Source organism: Eurypyga helias, unplaced genomic scaffold, assembly GCF_000690775.1.
Source record: "Eurypyga helias isolate BGI_N326 unplaced genomic scaffold, ASM69077v1 scaffold6713, whole genome shotgun sequence".
NCBI lineage: Eukaryota > Metazoa > Chordata > Aves > Eurypygiformes > Eurypygidae > Eurypyga > Eurypyga helias.
In genome coordinates, this window is record NW_010243020.1 from 1 (window position 1) to 20,195 (window position 20,195).

The window sequence follows — 20,195 nt, forward strand, 5'->3', positions numbered from 1 at the left end:
TGGCCAGGCCCGAGCAGTGGGTGAAGCCCATGGCCGTCGCCGGTGCAAACCAATACACCTTCCACCTGGAAGCCACGGACAATCCCGGGGCGTTGATCAAGGACATCCGGGAGAACGGGATGAAGGTGAGTTGGCGCGGGGGCTGTGAGCAGCACGCTGCCGCCGGCTCAGCTCAGCGCCGTGTTTCTGCCCATGACAAACCCGCCACTGACCACCCAAAGAGATTGGCGCCTGCAGCCCGAACGCTGTTTGTGCACGGAGCTGGTCTTCCATTTTTATTGGGAAAACGAGGAATCTTGATTTAAAGCAGCGTGTTCTTCCAGCACATAGCCAGCCAGCCAGCTCCTCAGGAGCTTGCACTGAGCCGGCCGTGGCGTCATCCTGCGGTGCGCTTGGATCTGTGTTCCTTCTCTTGCAGGTCGGCTTGGCGATCAAGCCGGGCACTACGGTTGAACACTTGGCACCTTGGGCCAATCAGATAGACATGGCTTTGGTGATGACGGTAGAGCCGGGATTCGGAGGGCAGAAGTTTATGGAAGACATGATGCCAAAGGCAAGCTTCGTTTTCTCCTTCTTTATTTATCGAGCTAATTAACAGTACAGAGCGCAGCAGTGAAGTGAACAGGCCCTGTCTGGGTGCGTACGAAGCGTGATGTCACCACAGCAGCCGAGCGTGGATGTGGGGCCAACCTCTCTGTGCTGTTTCCCAGGTTCAGTGGCTGCGGACGCAGTTTCCCTCGCTGGATATCGAAGTGGATGGAGGAGTTGGGCCTGACACCATCCATAAGTGTGCAGAGGTAAGCGTTCATTCAGTGAGTTTATTCTCACACTCACTCTGCATCCCTCTGAAAGTAAAGCTGAGGAGGAATTGCATTTTGACCGTTTGTCTTCAGAGGGAACAGCAAAACACGCTTAAAATCCACATGTGGTCTCAGCTGCCTTTAATAGTGGCTGCTGAAGCCTCCCCCAAGCTGGGGCAGTTGTTTGTGTCGTGCATGCTGGGGTAGATGGGAGCGGTGATGAAGAAATCACCTGTCTGGGAGAAAAGCAGGCTTTCCTGAACTTGATTTGGGGTTGTGGTTAGAGGTACCTTACCCCTGTCCCACGAGCAGTGCGTGTTTGCCCACCTGCCTGGAATTCCCTACTTCTGCATGCGTTTTGCAGCAGGGGAGTTTGCAGCAGGAGACCCTCAAGAAGTGGGTCTGTTCCATGTTACTGAGCGGGTGTTTGTCTTCCAGGCAGGTGCAAATATGATCGTATCCGGCAGCGCGATCATGAAGAGCGCGGATCCCAGATCTGTGATCAATCTTCTAAGGAACGTGTGTTCGGAAGCAGCTCAGAAGCGCTGTCTGGATCGATGAGACCCACCCAAGGGCTGTTCACGACGGCTCTGCGCCTGCAGGAGAAGCCTCGTTTCTCGTGCGTAAGGGAGGGCTGGATGAACGATACTTGTGGAAACTTGCTGCTGAACAGAGGAATCATTCCTTCGCTGCAATGAAGCAAGCGGCAGTGAAAAACGTTCTGGCTGTCTTTCAGGGTTGGAAATGCAATGGTTTGAACCCGGCTCTTGATTCTCTGGAGGCTAATTTTACGGCACAACCCGTAACGCGGGCTGGATTGAACTCAACCTCAGTCAGGTTTTGCTTGCTAGAAGGGTAGCATCACCCCCTGCAATCCCCTGTGGAAGACTCTAATCAGCTGCCTTCTGCTGTCTGTATTTTGTCATTTGATCTGTGCATTCCTACAAAACTTGTCCAATATCTGCATTAAACACCCTTCCCTTAGTGTGGTAAATCTCCTTTAAGCTGACGGTGAAAAATGCACGGTCTTGGTAGTAAGTCTGGGAAATTTGCAGTTTAAGAGGGCTAAAAACCCCCTGCGGGTGACAGACGTGTTCCTATTTGTTGCTTTTACTGCACAGAAGTAGTTGACCTACATTAAGTCAAACATCAAACCAGCTGGGGCGACATACTTACCGGGTCACAAACTGGGAAGTACCTTCTCGCGTACCTATCGAACAGCCAGTTAAGGCAGCTGTCTGAAGTGCTGGCATTTCGTGGAAGGATGTTGCTTTAGAACCCTACAGATAGTTAAGAAACCTCTTGCCCACAACCTCCTGCGTTTGCACACGTGCTTGAGTCATTGGCTAAGAGAGTGACGTACAGGGACGTTACCTGCCAAAGTGATTTCGGTGTAAGTGGGCTGCCGTGCCCTATGTGGAGATGGTTCTGGAAAATGCCCTTCAGCTACGAAGCCAACTAGTTCTCATGCCTTCAGCTTGTTGGCGCCGGCTCCAGAGCCTGGCCTGTTTGAGTGCGTGAAAGGGGAGAGGGGTGACCCACCAGAGGAAGACCTGAGCAGGCCATTCTGGATAAACCTGCTTCTCACGGCTCCGATGAGCATTGCCATCTCCTTCGGTAGCTCATGGTGTCCTGCGTGATGGTTTTCCTGTGAAGTTGTGATTACAGAGGGTGGCAAACAGTCTGGAGCCGCCCTGGAACAGGCCAGGAGGCTCAACAGCCACAGCCAGGCCACTGCTGCAAGGCTCAAGTCAAATCTGTTGTCGCGGCGGCAAAGCTGGGCACGTGTCACCCACCCAAATGCTGACGCAGCCCCTTCTAAGCCAGGACCTGCGAGGTGTCCCACAGCCAGGCTGCGGAGGGAGTGGGCTGCGGGGCAGTGTGGGTCACACCTTGGAGGAGGTAGGGCTCAGTCAGACAATCTAGACAGTCTGAAATGGCTAAATGACTGCTTTTCCTGTGTGGTTAACTGTGGTTTAGGTGAACAAATGTCTTCGCTTCCCGTTTTCCACTTGCAACCCCATTTGAGAACTAGCAAAGGAAACATGGAGTCATCTGGGCCTCCTGCACTGATGCCATCGTTGAGGTGTGCCAAAGGAAGGAAAGGTACGAGTCCAGATAGCGTTGGATCTGTTAAGAAGTGTCTCGTTTGTACTGGAGAGAACTCGTGCGGCGTGCACAGGGCAACAGTCACGGCTCTGGTAGCCAGAGTGCAGGCCACGCACGGGCTGGGAAAACATTAAGATTTGTAAGTGTGGCTTTTCATGCTGTGGTGTCCGTGCCTCCTGCTGCTGGCCTTCAGCTGGTTTGAAAGGGGAATCACACCTTTTCTGCCTTTTTTTTTTCCCTAATCAGTTTTGGGGGGCGGATGGCCCAAAGTCATGCCGGCTAACTGTTCTTTGTCAGGGTTTTAAATCTGGTGTTTGGACGCCCATTGACTCTAGGTCAGGAGTGAGAGAAACTACACACGCAGCAGAAAAATGTCAGAATCCCACCCGGGGGAGGGTCCGTGCAGCTGGCTACCACTGCAGCGGCTTTGCGCACATCCGTTGGCGATCGCAGAGTGTCCGCAGAGGTGACAGCAGCGATGCTTGTTCCTTTAATGCTTAACCCCCTGCCAGTTTCTTGCTGCTGTACGTGGACAGAAGCCGTCCGTTAGGCTCTGTTTAGGCCTATCCTCCCATGCTTAGTAACGTAACCCCACAGCAGAAGCACCGCAGCCGCGGGACTCGAACCGAGCGCTGACGTGAAAACCAGCAGAGCCGCTTGCGCGGCGCCCGCGGGCTGGATCAGCCCCGGGAACGTTGGGTGTTGCAACACTGATAAGGCTTCAGCAACGGGGGGAGAGCGCGATCTGGTGATAAAGTCACGTGGGCTGGAGGAGTCCAGGGTGATCTGCCAGAGCAAAGGGCCTGTCTGCGCTGGAAAACAGGATGAAAGACACTCCGGTAGTGCTGAGTCAGGCTGGGCTCGGCCGCGCGCTCCACGGGGCGGCACAGCGTGCATCCCCCAGCGAGGGAAAAGCCGCAGTAGACAGGGAGCTGCGAAGTTTGCCTTTGTACATCTATTCCACTGAGGTCCTGGATGCAGATGAAGCGTTTAAAACCCTCTTGGCAGCAGGTAGCAGAACGTAAGTGGCCTTAAAGTCTCAGCTGAAAACGGTAAAGAGAGCGCGAGGGCAAGGGCTGCGTGTGAAGCTGCGGGCACGGGGCCTTGCTGCGTTGTTGGTACTGCGTGGTGCTCTAACACCACCTGCACCGTGTTACGAGCGGCGCTGGCAGCAGCTCTCGCAGGAGTCCAGGGCTGCGGGGAATCAAGGAGAGTGCTAGTGCTCGGTCCAGCCGCCTGCAGCACGGGGAAAGGCGGTGGAGCCTGGTCCTGTGACCAATTCAGTCTAACTCTGTCACAGTAGTGAAAACGGGGCTCCTGAAAAATGGGGTGCCTCTGGCTGGAGCGGAGATGCCCAGAGTAAAGGCAGAGAGGGCAGGGCACAGCGCCTGGTCTGCCGCAAGAAGGTGGCGGATCAGAGGTGCTGTGGGTGAGGAGCAGCCTGGGGCTTCCCGAAAAGCATCGCGCATGACCGCACCTGCCCTGCCAGGTGAGGGGCTGCTGGAGGCAGGCTGACAGCACGAGAAAAGCAGATGGGGCCCGTGCTCGGCCACCCCACCCTGCTGCCCTTCGCCTGCCGCCCTCACACGTGCCATTCACCTGATGGCAGGACCCTGCGCACCACCGCTCCTTGGGGAGCAGCCATGGCGGGGCGTGGGGAGGGAGACCTGCCCTGGCCCAGCTCTCCGGCCGTGCAGTCACTCGGGCAGCTCTGTGGGCAATGGCCCTTTGCGGTCACAGGTCTCGCCAGCTTAGAGGCTGAGGTTAAAGATGTCTGATGATGAGAGAGGAGATTATGACCAAATAGTTGGTTTTATAGTTTCCCCAGGGGTTTGTTTTTCAGCACCCTGGCTCCCCAGCCCTTCTCTGGCTGACCTTTCGCTTGCTGCCCACTGAGGCACCGGCTGGTTCACACACGGGCTGACAAGAACACCTGAAGAGGGGACAGAGAAAACGTGCTCACCCGTGCGCCTATTGATAACCGCCTGTGAGCCCCCGCCGCTGGCACCTGCCCCAGCGGTTAACAGGGCACCACTGCTGGCAACTGAGGAGCTCTGCGGTCTGCCAGGCTGACCAAACGTGGTTACTCCAGCTCCTCTCACACAGGTTTGCTTGGCCTGATTCTCACACCCTTCCCATCCCACCTCCCAGTCTGGAAAAACACTCCTCTTGCTCCTCGCTGTAAAACGCTGGATTGCGCCTGCATTCCTTGACGGGACATGCAAGGCGCCTGCCTGGCTGCTTTCCCTGGCCTGTCCCCCCTCTCAAACTGCAGAGACTCCTCACGCTGCCCCAGGGACCGGACGATGCAGGGAGCCCTGACCTTACGACGCTGGGCGAGAGCGGGTCAGATCAGACGTCTGAACGAATGGATACGGGCACGGAAAAGACCTGCCAAGCATTTGAGACGTGTACCTTTCAGAAACCTTTTCCCAGCAGCACACGCGGGACAAGAGAGGGGGAAAAATTCACCCCCGTGCTCGGACGCTGGGGGACGTCAGCCTCACAGCACTGGCGACAGCGCTGCTGCCGCTTCGCTGTGTTCACAGAGCCATTCTTGGGCCAAGGGCGTCTCCGTGCCAAGAGGAAGCACTGCTGCTGCTCCTTCACTTCTAAAAGGCCACTGAACTCAGACTAGAGACAACATATATAGAAATAACTTTTAATTAAAAAACCAACCTTGCATCAAAGATTATTGTATCAGGCATTGAGGCAAGATTCAAGTTTAAGACAAACCAGTGTTAAAAAAGTGTTTAAAAAAATAATCAGAATGTGCAATAAACTACAATGTAGCAATAGGTTGTAGTGTTGAAACTTTACTGAACTGTTTTTAGATGCCCAGTGTGTAATTCCTGTTATTTTGACACACACACACACAAAAAAATTGACACTAAAACTGGGTCATCTGTCCAGTGCCATTCCATTCCAGATGGCACGTGGAAGAAAGTTTTGCACAAAACCAGAGACTCCTAGAAAATTGCCTTCAACTGTCCTACACAGAAAAACTCCCTGTTGATGGATTACACCTACATTCAGTGTTTAATCTTCGTTAATACCCCTCGAGATTGCAGATACATCCCAAACTAAGCTACTTACATTCAAGTTTAAACAACTTGCTTTTGTTTTCTCTCTGTGAAATTAAAAATCTATCTGGACTCCCAGTGGCAAGCTTTGGGGCTTGTTTTCCTTTACTGATACTCTAGACATCAACCATCCCTTCCTTTTCAGCCAGTCACCAAACGTTGGCATACTTCCGAGACTCTAAGAAGGCACTGTGCAGAAATCTGAACAAGACTTTGACGTATTAAAGCAAAATATCACGAGCCTCGTTAGCTACTGGAGGGCTGAGGAAGTGAGATGACCCACACCGCTCGTATTCCAAGAGCTGCGTCACTCATTTGCCTTGACTCCCCCTTCTGTTTGTCCATGCCCACGGGGCTGAAGCAGCAACCCGACTTCCTGAGCAGCGGATGCATCGACTCTGGAAGTGCAGCGCTCTGTGTCTGCCCGCGCGAGGGCGGCCGTAGGGAACACGCCGCGGCACTGCGGAGAGCCGAGTGCAGACTTAAGCGAGACGCAAGGCTTCCAAAGCGCCTGCTTCGATTCCAAGCGCTGGCCCTCACCGACCCTTACCGCACGCGTTCGGAGAGGCCGATCCCTGCCCTGCTGTCACGCCCCGCAGCAAAACGATCTGAAGGCTTCTCCCCACTGTTCTTTCAAGTAGTTTTTCTGTGTTCAGTTGAAGTTGTTGGTGAAGGTAGGCAGCATTTCCTGCTGCAGCAGAATCTGCTAGAACCAGAAATGCATTTGAAAACAAACAGAAACCAGGAAAGGATGATTATTAACAAATGTGGCAATATGACAACAGAAAGTGAATGGTGCCAGCAATTTATGTGCGCCCACTCCCGACGCTGGGAATATTAGACTTCCAGCTTGCAATAATTACTTTCTCTTGTGGTTCGGGAAGAAGAAAGTGTTGTCTTTGGGATTTATCCTGCCTGTTACAAAGCAAGAAAGAAAATATATTATATGCAGCTAAGATACAGGTTTTGAATTGTGCTGTCATATGCTGCGTGAACAAGAGAGATTTTACCTTACACTTTTCTCCACCTTAATTGGCTTTCTTAATGAACCACATTATTCCCTGTCACCTTTGCTTTCTTGTACTGCCGATTCCCAGGCAAACGTTTTCACCGTCTTCCGACTCTTCTGTAGATTGTTTTCTTGGTGGATGGCTATTGTCTGGCAAACCCTCGGGTGTGCACGAAGCACAAAGAGAGTTGCTGGGAAAAGCTGCACTTGACATTTCAGTCTGATTCGTGATTTGATCTTGGCACAGTAAAGCTTCTACCTCTTCATCTTTTAGTGGAAAAACTCGAAGTTCCCACAGCCCGGACTGAAAGGAAGCAGAAGGGTAGGAGTAGGGCCGGGGGGAAGAGAGAAGAGGGGAGAAAGAGAGTTCAGTTGAGTCCCAACTGATTAGCTGTGTGCAGAATGATCTGCTATTGAGTAACAAATGGGTGTCTGTCTTTACAATGTTTGCAGGGCCCTCCAGATGAAGAATACGACACTGCTAGGCACCAGCTGTCAATGTCAGCTGGCCTCATATGGTTTTAACTAGTAACAGAGCTACAATTGAACAGGCACGCTAGAGGAAGAGGGAAGCTCTTTTCCACGGTGCCAGACCATCTGGATACCTGACTCCACAGCCATCAGCCCCATCTGGAGCTCTGGCCAGCACCCCCGAGAAAAGATCCGTCATCCCTGAACCCAGACCTGCCAGACTCACCCCTAAACCCTGCGCCGGGTGTGCTCAGCAGCGACATTTTCACCTGCTGGCAAATCTTGGGCTTAATTCGTAAAGAACAGCAATCTAGCTGTGAACAGGAGCGTGACATTCTGTCTACATGCGCTCGGGCGACAGCCTGAGGTTCTCATCAGCGAGGCAGGAGGGTGTGCTCCTCAGGTTCGTGGTTTTAGGTTAGAGAGAGCGCTCACTGAAGGCCTGAGCAGCCCCAGGAGCTGTTGGAAGCACCCACCTTCGCTTCCTGGCTCTCTCCACAGGGCTGTGCAACCTCTGAACAGACAGAGCTGTGGGCTTCTGAAGTCACGTCGGGAACAGGTTCCGCAGCGCAGTGCAGCGAGGCGCAGGAGCTGCCGCGCTCGTCTTTTTGCGCCGAGTCTTGGCCGTGTCGCCCGTCTGCGTTTTTGCTGTAAGATCTAGTGCAGGATAAGAGACGGGTTAAGAGCTACCCCCCGCCCTTTCGCATCACCAGGAACAGTTCAGATTTTCCTTTCCAAGCCTTCAGTTTCTCCCTACTCCATTCCTAACTACATTCTGATCAGTTAAATCGCAGGGTTCTTGTCTCCACATAGCGTGCTTTGCTTTGGCTGGTGACCACAAGAGCTGACCGGATAAAGCAGGGCTGGCACAGCCCGCTCTGGCTGCGGGACAGCCGGTGCTTGGTCTGCGCCCTGCTCCCCATGCTCACTCAAATGGTAATTTACAGCTTGTGCTTACCAGTACACTTTTTGAAGGTTTTTTTTACGTTCAAAATGGCTTAAAATACCTTAATACGGTTCAGCTCGCATTTTATCCTGCATTAAACAAAGCTGTCTTTGCAGATATATTCCTCGTGTCATGGTTCACTTTCAGCCAAGAGCAGAGACAAGCATATGACAAACAGCAGGACAAGCCACCCCGGAATTTATAGGATGCTTTTTGTCCTGGCAGATTCTGAAGCAATTTATGGGAATCGTTTTCCCAGAACCAAATTGCAGATACAGCTTTATCACGTTTGCTGTCATGAGCGCTACTTTTTGCAAGACTTTCAGGGGTTATATCTAATTCTGATAAGTTTTGCATCAGACAGCACAATGGTGATAATGAAACTTTTTCACCCACGAACTATTTTAAGCAAAGGTCACCGGTGCAGCCCAGGACCCTTCGGTAACGCGTTTCTGAATGCTGTGGACTTTCATCCAGGTCAGGTGAGGGAAGCAGGGCTTGCGTTATACTCGGTGGCTGAAGTTGTAACAACTTACAGAGCGGCAGGAACTGGCAGAGCTGTGTTCAGTACGAGCGTAAGCTTTTTATTCGCTACTACCAGGTCCCTAATGTGCCAAATTTCTGTAAGTATGCGCCCTTCTGAACCGCACGGCCTTCCCTTTCCAGCCACAAAACCAAACATACCGTCCCTGATGAGTTAATGAATGAGGAGTGCCCCCATTTGGAAAGTTCTCTGTTTGCGGAACTGCCCTGCCAACAGCCGACACCAAGGGTTCAATAGGAACGCCCTTACCAAAGCCATACACCTGCCTGCTATTCCTTCTGGGCCAGCGGCTCTGCTCCCACAGCGACCACCTTGCTCGCTCTCTTTTCTCATACTTGGTGTGACGTAAGGAAAAAGCTTCGTCTGACAGATCTTCTACCTGGAATGAAATCAGGGATAGCCACTGCCGTAATTACGGACAACTCCAGAACCAAAAGGCAGCCAATATTCTATGTAATTCTGCAAGGCTCTGCTCGCCAAACGGGAGCCTGCAGTGTAAAGGCACACCAAAATCACGCACGCAGCTGACACGCACGCTAGAGCATGGGATGCTGTCACTTATTTCTTCACGTCTGAGGTTGACCCGAATGGATACAGAAATTATACCCCCCATGCAACTAACATTTTTCTCTATGGTGAGGGGCAGAAAATAAAGAGGACAAGTATGCATTTGCAAATCGAGAGAGTATTAAAAGCACAAGCAGAAGTCCCAGGGGTATCCAGAGAGTGCTTTAGGAGGAGCTGGGAGGCAGCGGGACTTGCCAGGTGCTCTTTAAGCAGGGAGCAATAGGTCTGAGATCATCAAGGGCCTGGATAGCTCCACACTGAGAGGAACTCAGCAAACCTGAGGTGCTGCATTCCTGTGACGAAACCAAGCAGAAAATCGTTTCTGCTTTGAAGAGACTATTTCTTAGCAAATGATTTGCACGACACCGGTGCAGCTTCAGAACGTCCCTAATGCTCGCAATCAAACAAAAGCCAGCTTTTTAGGTAAAACTCCTCAGCTCTTGCATCTGACCTTCACTTTGAAAGAGCCGTCTTCGTTTCCCCGTTGGCAGGCAGCGCAGCAGGAAGTTTGCTCCTTAGACACGGCTGGGTGAGGAGCACTTTAGTGCCCTTCCCCCTCATCCCCCAGATGGTGGGTTGAACTCTTGACTGGACCCCCTCCCCAGCACAGCTCAGAGTTATTTCACAGCGCTCCACGCCAGTCAACCTCTTCAAAGTTCACCTAAAAAGCTACAGTTGGTGACGGCATCCAAGTGCTGCAGCCATGGGTTTTATGCCAGACACTCCCAACTCAAAAGCAGAGAAATTCTAGGAAGGAGCAATTCCTGGTCATAGGAGGTGTGAAGCTACACTGCCAGATCCATCCCGGACAAGAATTATACCAATAATCAGGGGGTCAGGGAAAATACACAGGATTTGTTCTATAAAGCAAAAGCCTCAGTGGTGTTACACAAGTAACACCATTTACCTTCTGACAGTAAACGCCGAGCCCTCGCTGCAGTGCCAGGCAGAGCCACACAACAGAGGTTACCTTGTCAGCTGGAAGCGCTTCGCTGCAGACGGCTAACGGCCCTGAGGTTCTGCAGAAGCCCTTCTTTCTAATCAGGTGTCGCAGCACCGAGGTAGTTCGTGACCGTTACGGGTACCCCCGCAAAGCGCTGCAAGGCGTTTATGCTGCTGGGAGCATCCCCGGCAGTGGTACTCAGCTTGCCAGAGAGCACATTTCCAGCCCAGGTGGCGGGTCGTGAACTACAGCCCCACGGTGAAGTCTAACGGGGCCAGTGAAAAGGATCCCGAAGACACCAGCGTGATCTGAAAGGGGCACACGACCTGCTTGCTAAAACCATAGCTGCCCGGTTCCTCCTCAGCCCAACACTCAACAGGAGCCTTCAGACAAACAGGCCTGCTTTGTCTGCCCATCTCATGACTGCTTTTTGATGACTCCTCATCGCTTTTATTTATTTATGTTAAACACAAACCACTTTGTTAGCTGCTGGTTTCCTTTCATGCAAGCCAACTTAATGGGTTTCCTCCTCCCGCTGGAATTCACCAGCCCTGTCGCCGGGATGGCATCGCTACGGGGCTGCATCTCGGTTCAGATTCCATTTTTCCAAGGTCAGTGATGTATAGCGTGAAAGTGAGAATTTTATGAACTACAAAAGTGCTATTCCCTTAGGGAAAATTCAGGATTTTTCTGTGTGCTCAGATTTCCTTTGAAGTGGAAACAAAAGATAATTTTGAAAGAAAAACTTGACTTTGAAAATACTTTCCTTAGCAAATTGCCAAAACTTTTCATGCTGGGAAGAAACTTCATTTTTAACAACCTTCCTTTCAAAAATCAAAGTCCACATTCCTCTCCAAGCCAAGAGTTTTGAAAATTACAGAAATAAGCCTTACTGTTCCTTTCCCACAGCTGATGATAGCAGGTTTAACTACTTGTTTAGTTAAAGTGAGTTTTACCCTATTCACTGAAGACCAACAAGTAATACATTTTCATATTTCAAAATTATTCTTTGTTCTGTGGATCAAACCACATTACATCCGAGTGAAAGGTCCCTACTAGGTTCAGTACAGCCTCCGCCCCTCTCTCGCCTTCCAGCACTTGATGTATTTCCTCCACCAACTTTAGGTTTATTTAAAGTTGCTGTCACTGGAGAAATTAGTTTTCGGTTTTTGTCTTTTTTTTTCTCCCCACTAAGGTTAGTTTGAAAAAGGACAAAAGAACTGTCATTCCTCAGGGGATGGATCTGGCAGTGATGCTGAGAGAAAAGACTATTAGGAAGGCCTGTTTGTGAGGCATGTCTAATGATTTCACTTAAAGAAAAAGACTTAAAGCAAACGAGGGGTTGGATCCCCCCCCGTCACATCTAGTTAAGCTACAAGATGCTGTGCATTAATGCTGAATGGCACCAGGGATATTTCTGAAAGGTTCTCAAACCAACAAAGTGTGTGCTTCAGTCTTTGGCTTCACAGGAGACGCTGAGTCGTAAGCCATGAAAACACTTACGCAAAACTAATTACACACAGAATTAATCCACAATATCTGCCATTACTAGAACAACTACGAAATACACTTGAAGGTTACTTTACAACCCTGCCTTGCCAGAAACTTCAACTCAGACAAACCAAATTAAAACCAAAATAAAACAGGAAAACCCGTGCCACACCCTCCCATGCCTTAAAGCAGGGACAGTCTGCAAATTCACACATGCAAACCAGGAAACAATGCTCTACTTCCAAAAACTAAGCATTTTTAGATCAAATAACAGAGCAGAGATAGATAGCAGATTAACTTTTGCATTGCTCATCTGTTATGTTTGTCCTTGTAAGGCGAGATTTCCAGAAACAAATCAGACACCACAAAAGGGAAGCTTTTTGTACTCAAATAAAGGCCCAGTGACTAGGCCTGGTTTTCACAAAGTGCCGAGTTCCCCTCCCTGAGTGTGAGACTCCTGCAGAATATGAGAAATTTGGGACCTACACATTTTTTTGGAACTTGGGGAAACTTTGGGTGCAAGTCTACTGCACGGATACAGGTTGTTGCAGTGAATGCCTTTAAATGGAGAGAAGGGAAAAGAGGCAACAAGTGGAAGACGATTCCCAACTGCTGGCTGACGCAGGAACAACTCCACAGGTTTTGAACTTAGCCATGCAGAAGACAGGCCAAAAAGAAACTCATACAGTGCCACCGCTGACTGCTATGTGGTGGAAAACAAAGAAAAAGCTTACTTCATACAGAAGCAGGAAGCACATTTTGCCCCTCGTGTCCTTCACGAATGACCTGCTGAAGCTTGCCTTGGTTTCCGTACAAGGAACAATTTCAGAGTGTCAGAGTGCAAGTGCAGAAAATGCAAAAAAGTAAGGCTGCTGTTTTCTTATGTTTTCTTATGTCTTTTTTTCAAGCTCACTCAGTACCAAGTCTAACTCAGGCTAAAACCCAAGGCAAGGAAGTTGAAGAATTACAATCAGCCAACCACCTTTTCTCAGTACCCTGAAAAACTTCCAAACCAATTAACACGATCCTAAAAGAAGTGGGGGAAAATTGGCAAAGATGATTTAGACAAACAAGATCTTTAGCATTTTTCTCTTGTCCGACATCTCTCCTCTCTCCTTCTACCCGGCAGCTGACAGACAGTACAGAAGCAGCGGACCACAGCAGGAGGCAAAGCTGCTTTATTGTTAACTCAAGTTATTTCCTGGCCAAAGGATGAATCATACAGGATCAGCTAGTCCTGCCAAATACAAATGTAGTGGGAGGGCTACTAAACGAGCCATTGCTCTTGAGCTTCATAGAGAGACACCTTGAAGTCCCTTCAGCAAAAAAGGCTAAAAGTACGTAAGACAAGTCTTCTCTATGGGATATGAAATCTAAACAACCTCATTGAGTCCTTCAAGCAAATCCCTTGAAGGCAAACCAGTGCTGAAATCTCCTGCTTTTTCCCTGAAGATGGCAGGACGAAGAGAACAATGAACGGTAGATTCTCAAGGGACAGCATGCCTTTGCTGCCGCCTTATTCTCCAAATGGTTTAATTAGATATCCTTGCAGGAGAGTTCTCCTGTGTATGTAATCTGACCTTGCTACAGAAGAGCAGGCCCGTTTCCTGCTAGCAGAGACAATACCAAACCCAAGGGCGGAGGTGGAGACGACATCAACCTGACCACCAAATTTCACAAGGATTTCTCAAGCACACCAGAAAAGGCGGGGACAGACTAAGTTTTTCTCTTCTCTCTGACCCAGGAGCATGGTGCCAACTGAGCGCAACTGCACCAGGTAGTGACCCGAGAGCATGGTGCTGTCTGAAAGGAAAGGTTCATTTCCACGGAGCAGGCAGCTACAGACCTAGGAAAATTCTGAGGAAGCTATGCCTTGGTGCAGAGTGTATTTTCTACCCCGAGGGAGCAGCATAATAATTCAATTTGTCTACTGTGTTTAGCGTAACCTGTACTGCTACCCAAGTGCAATCTCTGCCCAAGAGAAAGGGAGAATCCTTGGAAGAAAACTTTCTCCCAACAGGAGGCTTGCAGGAAAACGAACCCTGAGAGGAGAACCGAGGAAACCCGCTGCGCCCTCAGGCAAAATGCCTAATTGCCTCCAGAAGAGCAGCACACCACGGGAACTGGCCATCAAAGAGGGTGAGAGAGGACTGACACAGGTAGCCCTGAGGAGACAGTCGCACTGGGAGATCCTGCATCCCAGTGCTCAGGAGCAGGGCAAGCAGGGCCCGGCCAAAGGGAGCCTTTGGGAGCGCTGACAGCAGCAGGGGACAGAAGAGCCAAATGCAGAAGTGAACAACTATTAACGGATATACTCACATTTCTGTCATCCACCATGGGGTTGAATAGGATGGGTAAGACACATTTTTGCAATTTGATACTTAATACCTTATTTTTGAAATTTGAAGCTTACCACATTAAGTCAGTGACTTTGGAAAATATATGCTCGTTATCCCAATTATATATGATATCTAGTTTAATTAAAAAACAGTGGTTTAATTAAAATACAGCCTACCTCTTCTTCATTTGCTTGAGATCCTTCTAAAGGTTGAAGCTCAACAACTCTCCAGCTAGAAATGAGACAAGAAAAGCCAAATTAATTTACCTAAACGTTGTTTCATTATTTCAGCAGCAGAGATGACTCTTCTGTTTCGACACACTATTGTCAGTTAATCCTTCTTCAACACTGCTTATGCATCAAAACTGCCTTCAAATAAAATAATTTCAAATTTAAGGTGCTGATAACAGATGTCCAAAATTCAGATTTTCCTTTCCCAGCCTCACATCTAACGGTTCCTTTTCCCAACACAGGCTTTAAGCTATCCAAGAGAGTCTTAATAAAATGTTTAGCTTTAAAGACAATATAAAGGCACATGCAAATTAGATTTAAATTACGGAACAACTGCGTTAAGCCATTTCAGGCAATTCGCTAGTAAGCCACTGAATTACAGCACAGAAAATCAATTAAAAAAAAGACACCTCTAGAATCATGGTTTATAGCTTTACACTGTATGGAAAAATTAAGTTTGTTCTACTGTATCCTAATGGGTAATTTAAAAAAATATATGCTAAAACCATTTCTGGTTAATTCACTGAAAATAGTTACGTATTTTCTCAGGAACCATAACACAAAAAGAAGACAGCAACCTCCAAATACAGTTCAGAGCACGTCAGCCTTATGGCACATTTAAGGCCATGAATATCACTACAATTAAGATGATATAAACCCGCTTCTATTTTTAGACAGCCTGTGCATCTGTCACCTCGCTGTGTGTATCAGACCATTTCCCTTGTGCTATCAGCTGTCCAGTCTTCCCACTATTCCAGTCACACAAACTGGACGGAAACAAAAACCTGAGCACACGAAGAGATGATCTTAATATTATAAAGTGATCTAACGGCACGTCAGCGACGCTCTCCAGGAACGTTCTCAAGTTCATTTAAGAGTCTTCTTTGCAAGCAAGGGGGTTATGAACAAACCTTGGGGTAAGGATTTCTTTGTACTGTAGTTTCTCCAACTTCGATGGTGCCACCAGTGACATTGGAATAACAATGTTGTCTATATCGTAGGAGCTCTCACTTCTCAACCTCCTCCTGGAGTTATGCTGCATAGGATAATCAAACAAGAGGAGATTCATCAGCTCAAATCATGGGAACTACATGATAGCTGAGAAACATAAGAGCTGTACAAGGAGGAAGTCTGTAACTTCCACACATTTTCTAGTGGCTTAATGACTCCCAACTTCCCTCCCCCTCCCTGATGGAAATCTCAGTAAATCTTAAAACTTTCTCATCTCTGGGATTTACTTTTTGCTGGCATAACTCCTACTGAAATCAGTGGGAGTTTCCCTTCCATGATTTCAGTGACAGTTACTCATGAGAACTTGGAAGTCAATGCTGCCTTCTTCGTAACGTTCAGCCCACAAAGATGACCTCCTATACTCTGCCTACTAACCCATAACCCAAGTGGTTCCTCGGTGTGATACAATTAACAATTCCAAAGGAATGAAGCAACATTTAGCAGTGAACAACAGCCCACATGGAAAGTGGTTTCCTGAAAGACGTCCGAAAGATACAAAAGGAATTTCTTTGCCATGAAGACAGTAGGATTCCTGGTCGTGTTCTCTGCCCACTAGTGCATGGTCAAAAACTGAATATCCTCGATTACAGGAGAAAGCGTCGTTTTAAATCATGATACATCCCCTATTACAAGATCTCAATTTTTAGCCAAAGTTCAGTGGAAGCAGTCTATTCCAAAATCATAGAATCAAGGAATCAAGGAATGGTTTGGGTTGGAAGGGACCTCAAAGACCATCCAGTTCCAACCCCCCTGCCATGGGCAGGGACACCCTCCACTAGACCAGGTTACTCCAAGCCTCATCCAGCCTGGCCTTGGACACTTCCAGGGATGGGGCATCCACAGCTTCTCTGGGCAACCTGTCCCAGTGCCTCCCCACTCTCTCCAGGAAGAACTTCTTCCTGATATCTAATCTAAACCTCCCCACTTTCAATTTAAACCCGTTACCCCTTGTCCTGTCACTACAGGCCCTTGGGAAAAGTCCCCCCCAGCTTCCTTGTAGCCCCTTCAGGTACTGGAAGGTGCTATAAGGTCTCCCCGGAGCCTTCTCTTCTCCAGGCTGAACAATCCCAACTCTCCCAGCCTGTCCCCATGGCAGAGGGGCTCCAGACCTGGGAGACTCGCTGTGGGCTCCTCTGGACTCGCTCCAACCGGTCTGTATCCCTCTGACATTGAGGGCCCCACAGCTGGACGCAGAACTCCAGGTGGGGTCTCACGAGAGCAGAGTAGTAGGAGAGAATCCCCTTCCTCGACCTGCTGGCCACACTTTTTAGTATAATTAGATAGTACAATCCACTTCATTCACTGTAAAAATGCTCTGTACTATAATTTAACACTAAATTAGATGTAAAAGGTGTGTGGTTTTGGATTATTAATTTGCACAGCTCTCTTGGTATTTCAGTGAAGACGGTGATCCACTTTTGGTTTACCTGTGATGAAGTTTTGTGAGTGGGCTTAGACATCGCACTGGCATTGGTCACGGCAGCAGAACTGCTATGGGATTCTGGTTCTGCCTGTTGAAAGGACAGTGTCTCAAGCCTAGCGTTACGTTCGCCTGTCACAAGAAATAAGAATTAAAAACAACACATACCAGCTGTTGTCTATTAGACTGGAGATAGTTTTCCATACAGTAACAGTAAGTCATTCCTAGAAGCTAACCGCTTTCAATTTACTGAATACTAAAAAAAGCCATCTAAACAAACATGTGTACACATCCCGTCGTTCCACAAAACTCATCCCTCTCCTACAAAGGATTTCTTCTCGTCGAGCCAGCTTCATGTGGGCAAACCCTGTGTCCTTTTTCAGAAGCTGCCACAGACTACAAACCTCCTCGAATGCCATCAGAGCTAGAAGAATGCTCCTCAGTGTTCCCTGACAGCGCTTCCCTAGCTGGGGTGCATCTCACTGACGTCCCAGTTCGCTGAGCCCTCACTGACGGTTCCTTCCCTGGTAAATAATAAACCAAACCTGTCAAGGAGGGTAACAAACCAAGTTACTTTCTAAATCTCCACGTGTGGTTTCTTCTATCAGTGGCCCACTGCTCCAGACAAAGCGCGACTCGTTTCACCTCATTCAGTCCCAGTGTAAGCAGCGTTTAGAGGGATTCAGAATGTACCACCTGTGTTCTGATTTCCTTCTACCTTCATTTCTTATATGAAAAGAGAACTCAGACTTAATGTACCAGCTAACAAAAAGAATCAGTGTATTCCAACATAGAAAAAGAGGTAAGGCTGATCCCAATGCCTCTGTTTCACAGGCTGGATCAAGGACATGAACTCTCATCTCCCAGGCAGCTCTGCAACTCCCTGGCACACAGCTTTTATTTTTGGCCTTGTTCATCGGGCTGACCTTCCTCATGGATAATTTCTCCTAGACAGAGCCCAAATTAGGAATAAATATGTAGTACTACACCCATAGCACTAATAAGCTAGAACTTTTGCTGCTACTCACGAATACACCACACAGCAGTTTTCTGGCATTGGGAAACTAGATCTTTGTGATAAACGATTGCTTTTTTTGTCCCATTAACTCAAAGAACTAAATACTACTGGCAGAAGACTAATTGTAACGTCAAAAGGTTTATAGCAAGTTTTCTCTCTTACTACTACTCCCAAGTAGCTCCAATTGCTGAGTGCATGGCAGTACACTTAGGGAAACAACGTGGCTGCAAGGAACGCTGTGTCAGCATCTGCCTTTTGGGAACCAGGGACTCGTTAGGGGAGCGGGTGGCATGGAACAAAGAATCACTGATGGCATGGGGACAGGGCACAGCTCCCCCCGCGGAGACAGACACAGAACTGTACAGCAAGGGGAGGACGGTAATGCACACGGGGAATGATGCAGAGAAAAAAAAACACCCTCATCTAAATCCAAGGCAGTTTTCAGTCTGTCTGAAACCACCTTAACCATCTCCTGTAACTTTCTAAGCAACAGGGTCCCTTCGGTGTGAGGCCGTGGTTTGTGTTGTTTGGTTTTTTTTAAATAGATCATAATTCTTGGTTAAATCATCTCTGCAGTAATTCCCCTATCTCCATCTCCACTGCAAGATGACACTGGCGGTTTTACCTGGATATGCACCAGAAGTGTATTTTTACTAACCATTCATATAATTTAATTCTTTCTTAGGGAACATTTTAAACTATATTTAAACTAATATAGTTTGTCCTCTTATTCAGTGATTTGTTTTCTTCAAATGTCTTGTGAGGAATTTTGCCATAGGTTTTCCAAAACTTCACACAAATGAGTCTGTAATGGAATCTGTTTAGGTTTTACCTCTCTAGGCTATCAGACCGTAAGATGCTATTTATCTTCTGTAATGGTACACTGAATTTTTTCATCCCTAATTATCACATTATTCTACACAACTTTCAGGCCACTTTCTATTAATTTATGAAGTGCTGAAGCAGAGATTCAATGGCTTAAAATATAAAGATAACAAGGGTGAAAGCACTAATTATAAGCACTGGCTACCCACAAGTCCTCTTGACAGTCTGGAAGGAAACCAGAACCACAAATGATATTACCCAACAAATGAAACATAGCTGACCAAAGATGCCAGGAATAGTAAATGTTTGGTTGGGCACATGATTTGCCAGATAACTTTGCAATTCAGTCTGTTTCACCGACTACTATAAAAAAAAAAACTCCTTCATATTAAAAATAATGACGCCTAGTATTAGAAAAACACAGTGGGACAGCTGAGCTGTTTCCTTTAAGAGTATTCCAAAAATAAAATACAGAAGCTTGTCTACTTTTGTAATATACACTCAAGAAGAAAGAGAAGGATTACTACGCTTTAAAATAGCAAGTTATTTTCATGGTGTCCCAAGTCCATTCCTTCGCTCCTGTAAAGTTCCATAACAGTATCCTTTTTGGAGACAAAGTTAATTCTCAAAGCCCAGAGATAACAAACTCTATTGGACAGAATGTATTTTATAAGAAGTAGTGCCGTCTTAAACAATACCATTTTTCTCTTACCTACTGCTGTCTCACTTAGATGTCTTTTCTTTCTTCCTTCTGACAGCTGGTCAGATGTTCCTGACACTGACTGAGTTTTGGAACAGCCATTGCTCCATTGTTTGACGGGAACATTATGCTGATTATAGTCTACAACAGAAGAAGCATGTATCAAGTTCAAAACTTATTTTCCATTGGTGCAATTAACAGCAATCTCAACTGCTGAACTATTTATAATGGAAAAAAACCAGACTTCTGACAGGAATCCCAACAGTAAACGGTACTGCAGTCAGGCACCTGTGTCTGCAGGAGAACCCACAGTCCAAACTCCCCCCACTTGTATTAGTGCCCTCCTGCAGGATCATTTCAGCGTAACAAAGAAGAACCTGACACTGCGATCCAGGAAGAGATGCCTCTTCCACCTAAAGCCTTGGCCAGTTACCTTCTGTAACAACTGGCTTTGTGGTAAGTTTACAAATTTAACCTCCCCAGGGCACAAAGTACTGGCAAACGAAAGAAAAAAAGGTCTCGCAAATATTAAAATACTTTGCTTACATACCATTCTCTGGAGGTACTTTAACCTCCACTCCCAAAGATGAGGTATCAACAGGTTCTCCTTTGATGTCATCCTTCCTTAATAATGTTTCCAAGTATATGTGAAGAGGAATATCTAATAAAAATAACGGAACAGGGTCTGT

The 20,195-nt window shown here is 47.8% G+C and overlaps 2 protein-coding genes across 2 annotated transcripts in view; one reads left to right on the plus strand and one right to left on the minus strand.

Moving 5' to 3' along the window:
* Positions 1-5: 5 nt before the first annotated feature.
* On the plus strand, positions 6-1,776 carry RPE (ribulose-5-phosphate-3-epimerase; the record flags this gene model as incomplete). The annotated part of the gene is made up of 4 exons (XM_010149252.1): positions 6-125; positions 419-553; positions 711-797; positions 1,239-1,776. Coding segments are annotated over 4 exons (465 nt in total), but the record flags the coding sequence as incomplete, so codon positions are not given.
* Positions 1,777-6,857: 5,081 nt separating this feature from the next.
* LOC104507836 (KAT8 regulatory NSL complex subunit 1-like protein) overlaps positions 6,858-20,195 on the minus strand; it is a gene marked incomplete at its 5' end in the record, with an annotated part of 29,064 nt that continues 15,726 nt past the window's right edge. The window contains 8 exons of the mRNA XM_010149254.1: positions 6,858-7,305; positions 7,949-8,129; positions 9,229-9,341; positions 14,479-14,533; positions 15,444-15,568; positions 16,971-17,095; positions 19,519-19,647; positions 20,057-20,167. Of these exons, the coding sequence (XP_010147556.1) occupies positions 7,057-7,305; positions 7,949-8,129; positions 9,229-9,341; positions 14,479-14,533; positions 15,444-15,568; positions 16,971-17,095; positions 19,519-19,647; positions 20,057-20,167 (1,088 nt within the window). The remainder of the gene's footprint in view (positions 7,306-7,948; positions 8,130-9,228; positions 9,342-14,478; positions 14,534-15,443; positions 15,569-16,970; positions 17,096-19,518; positions 19,648-20,056; positions 20,168-20,195) is intronic.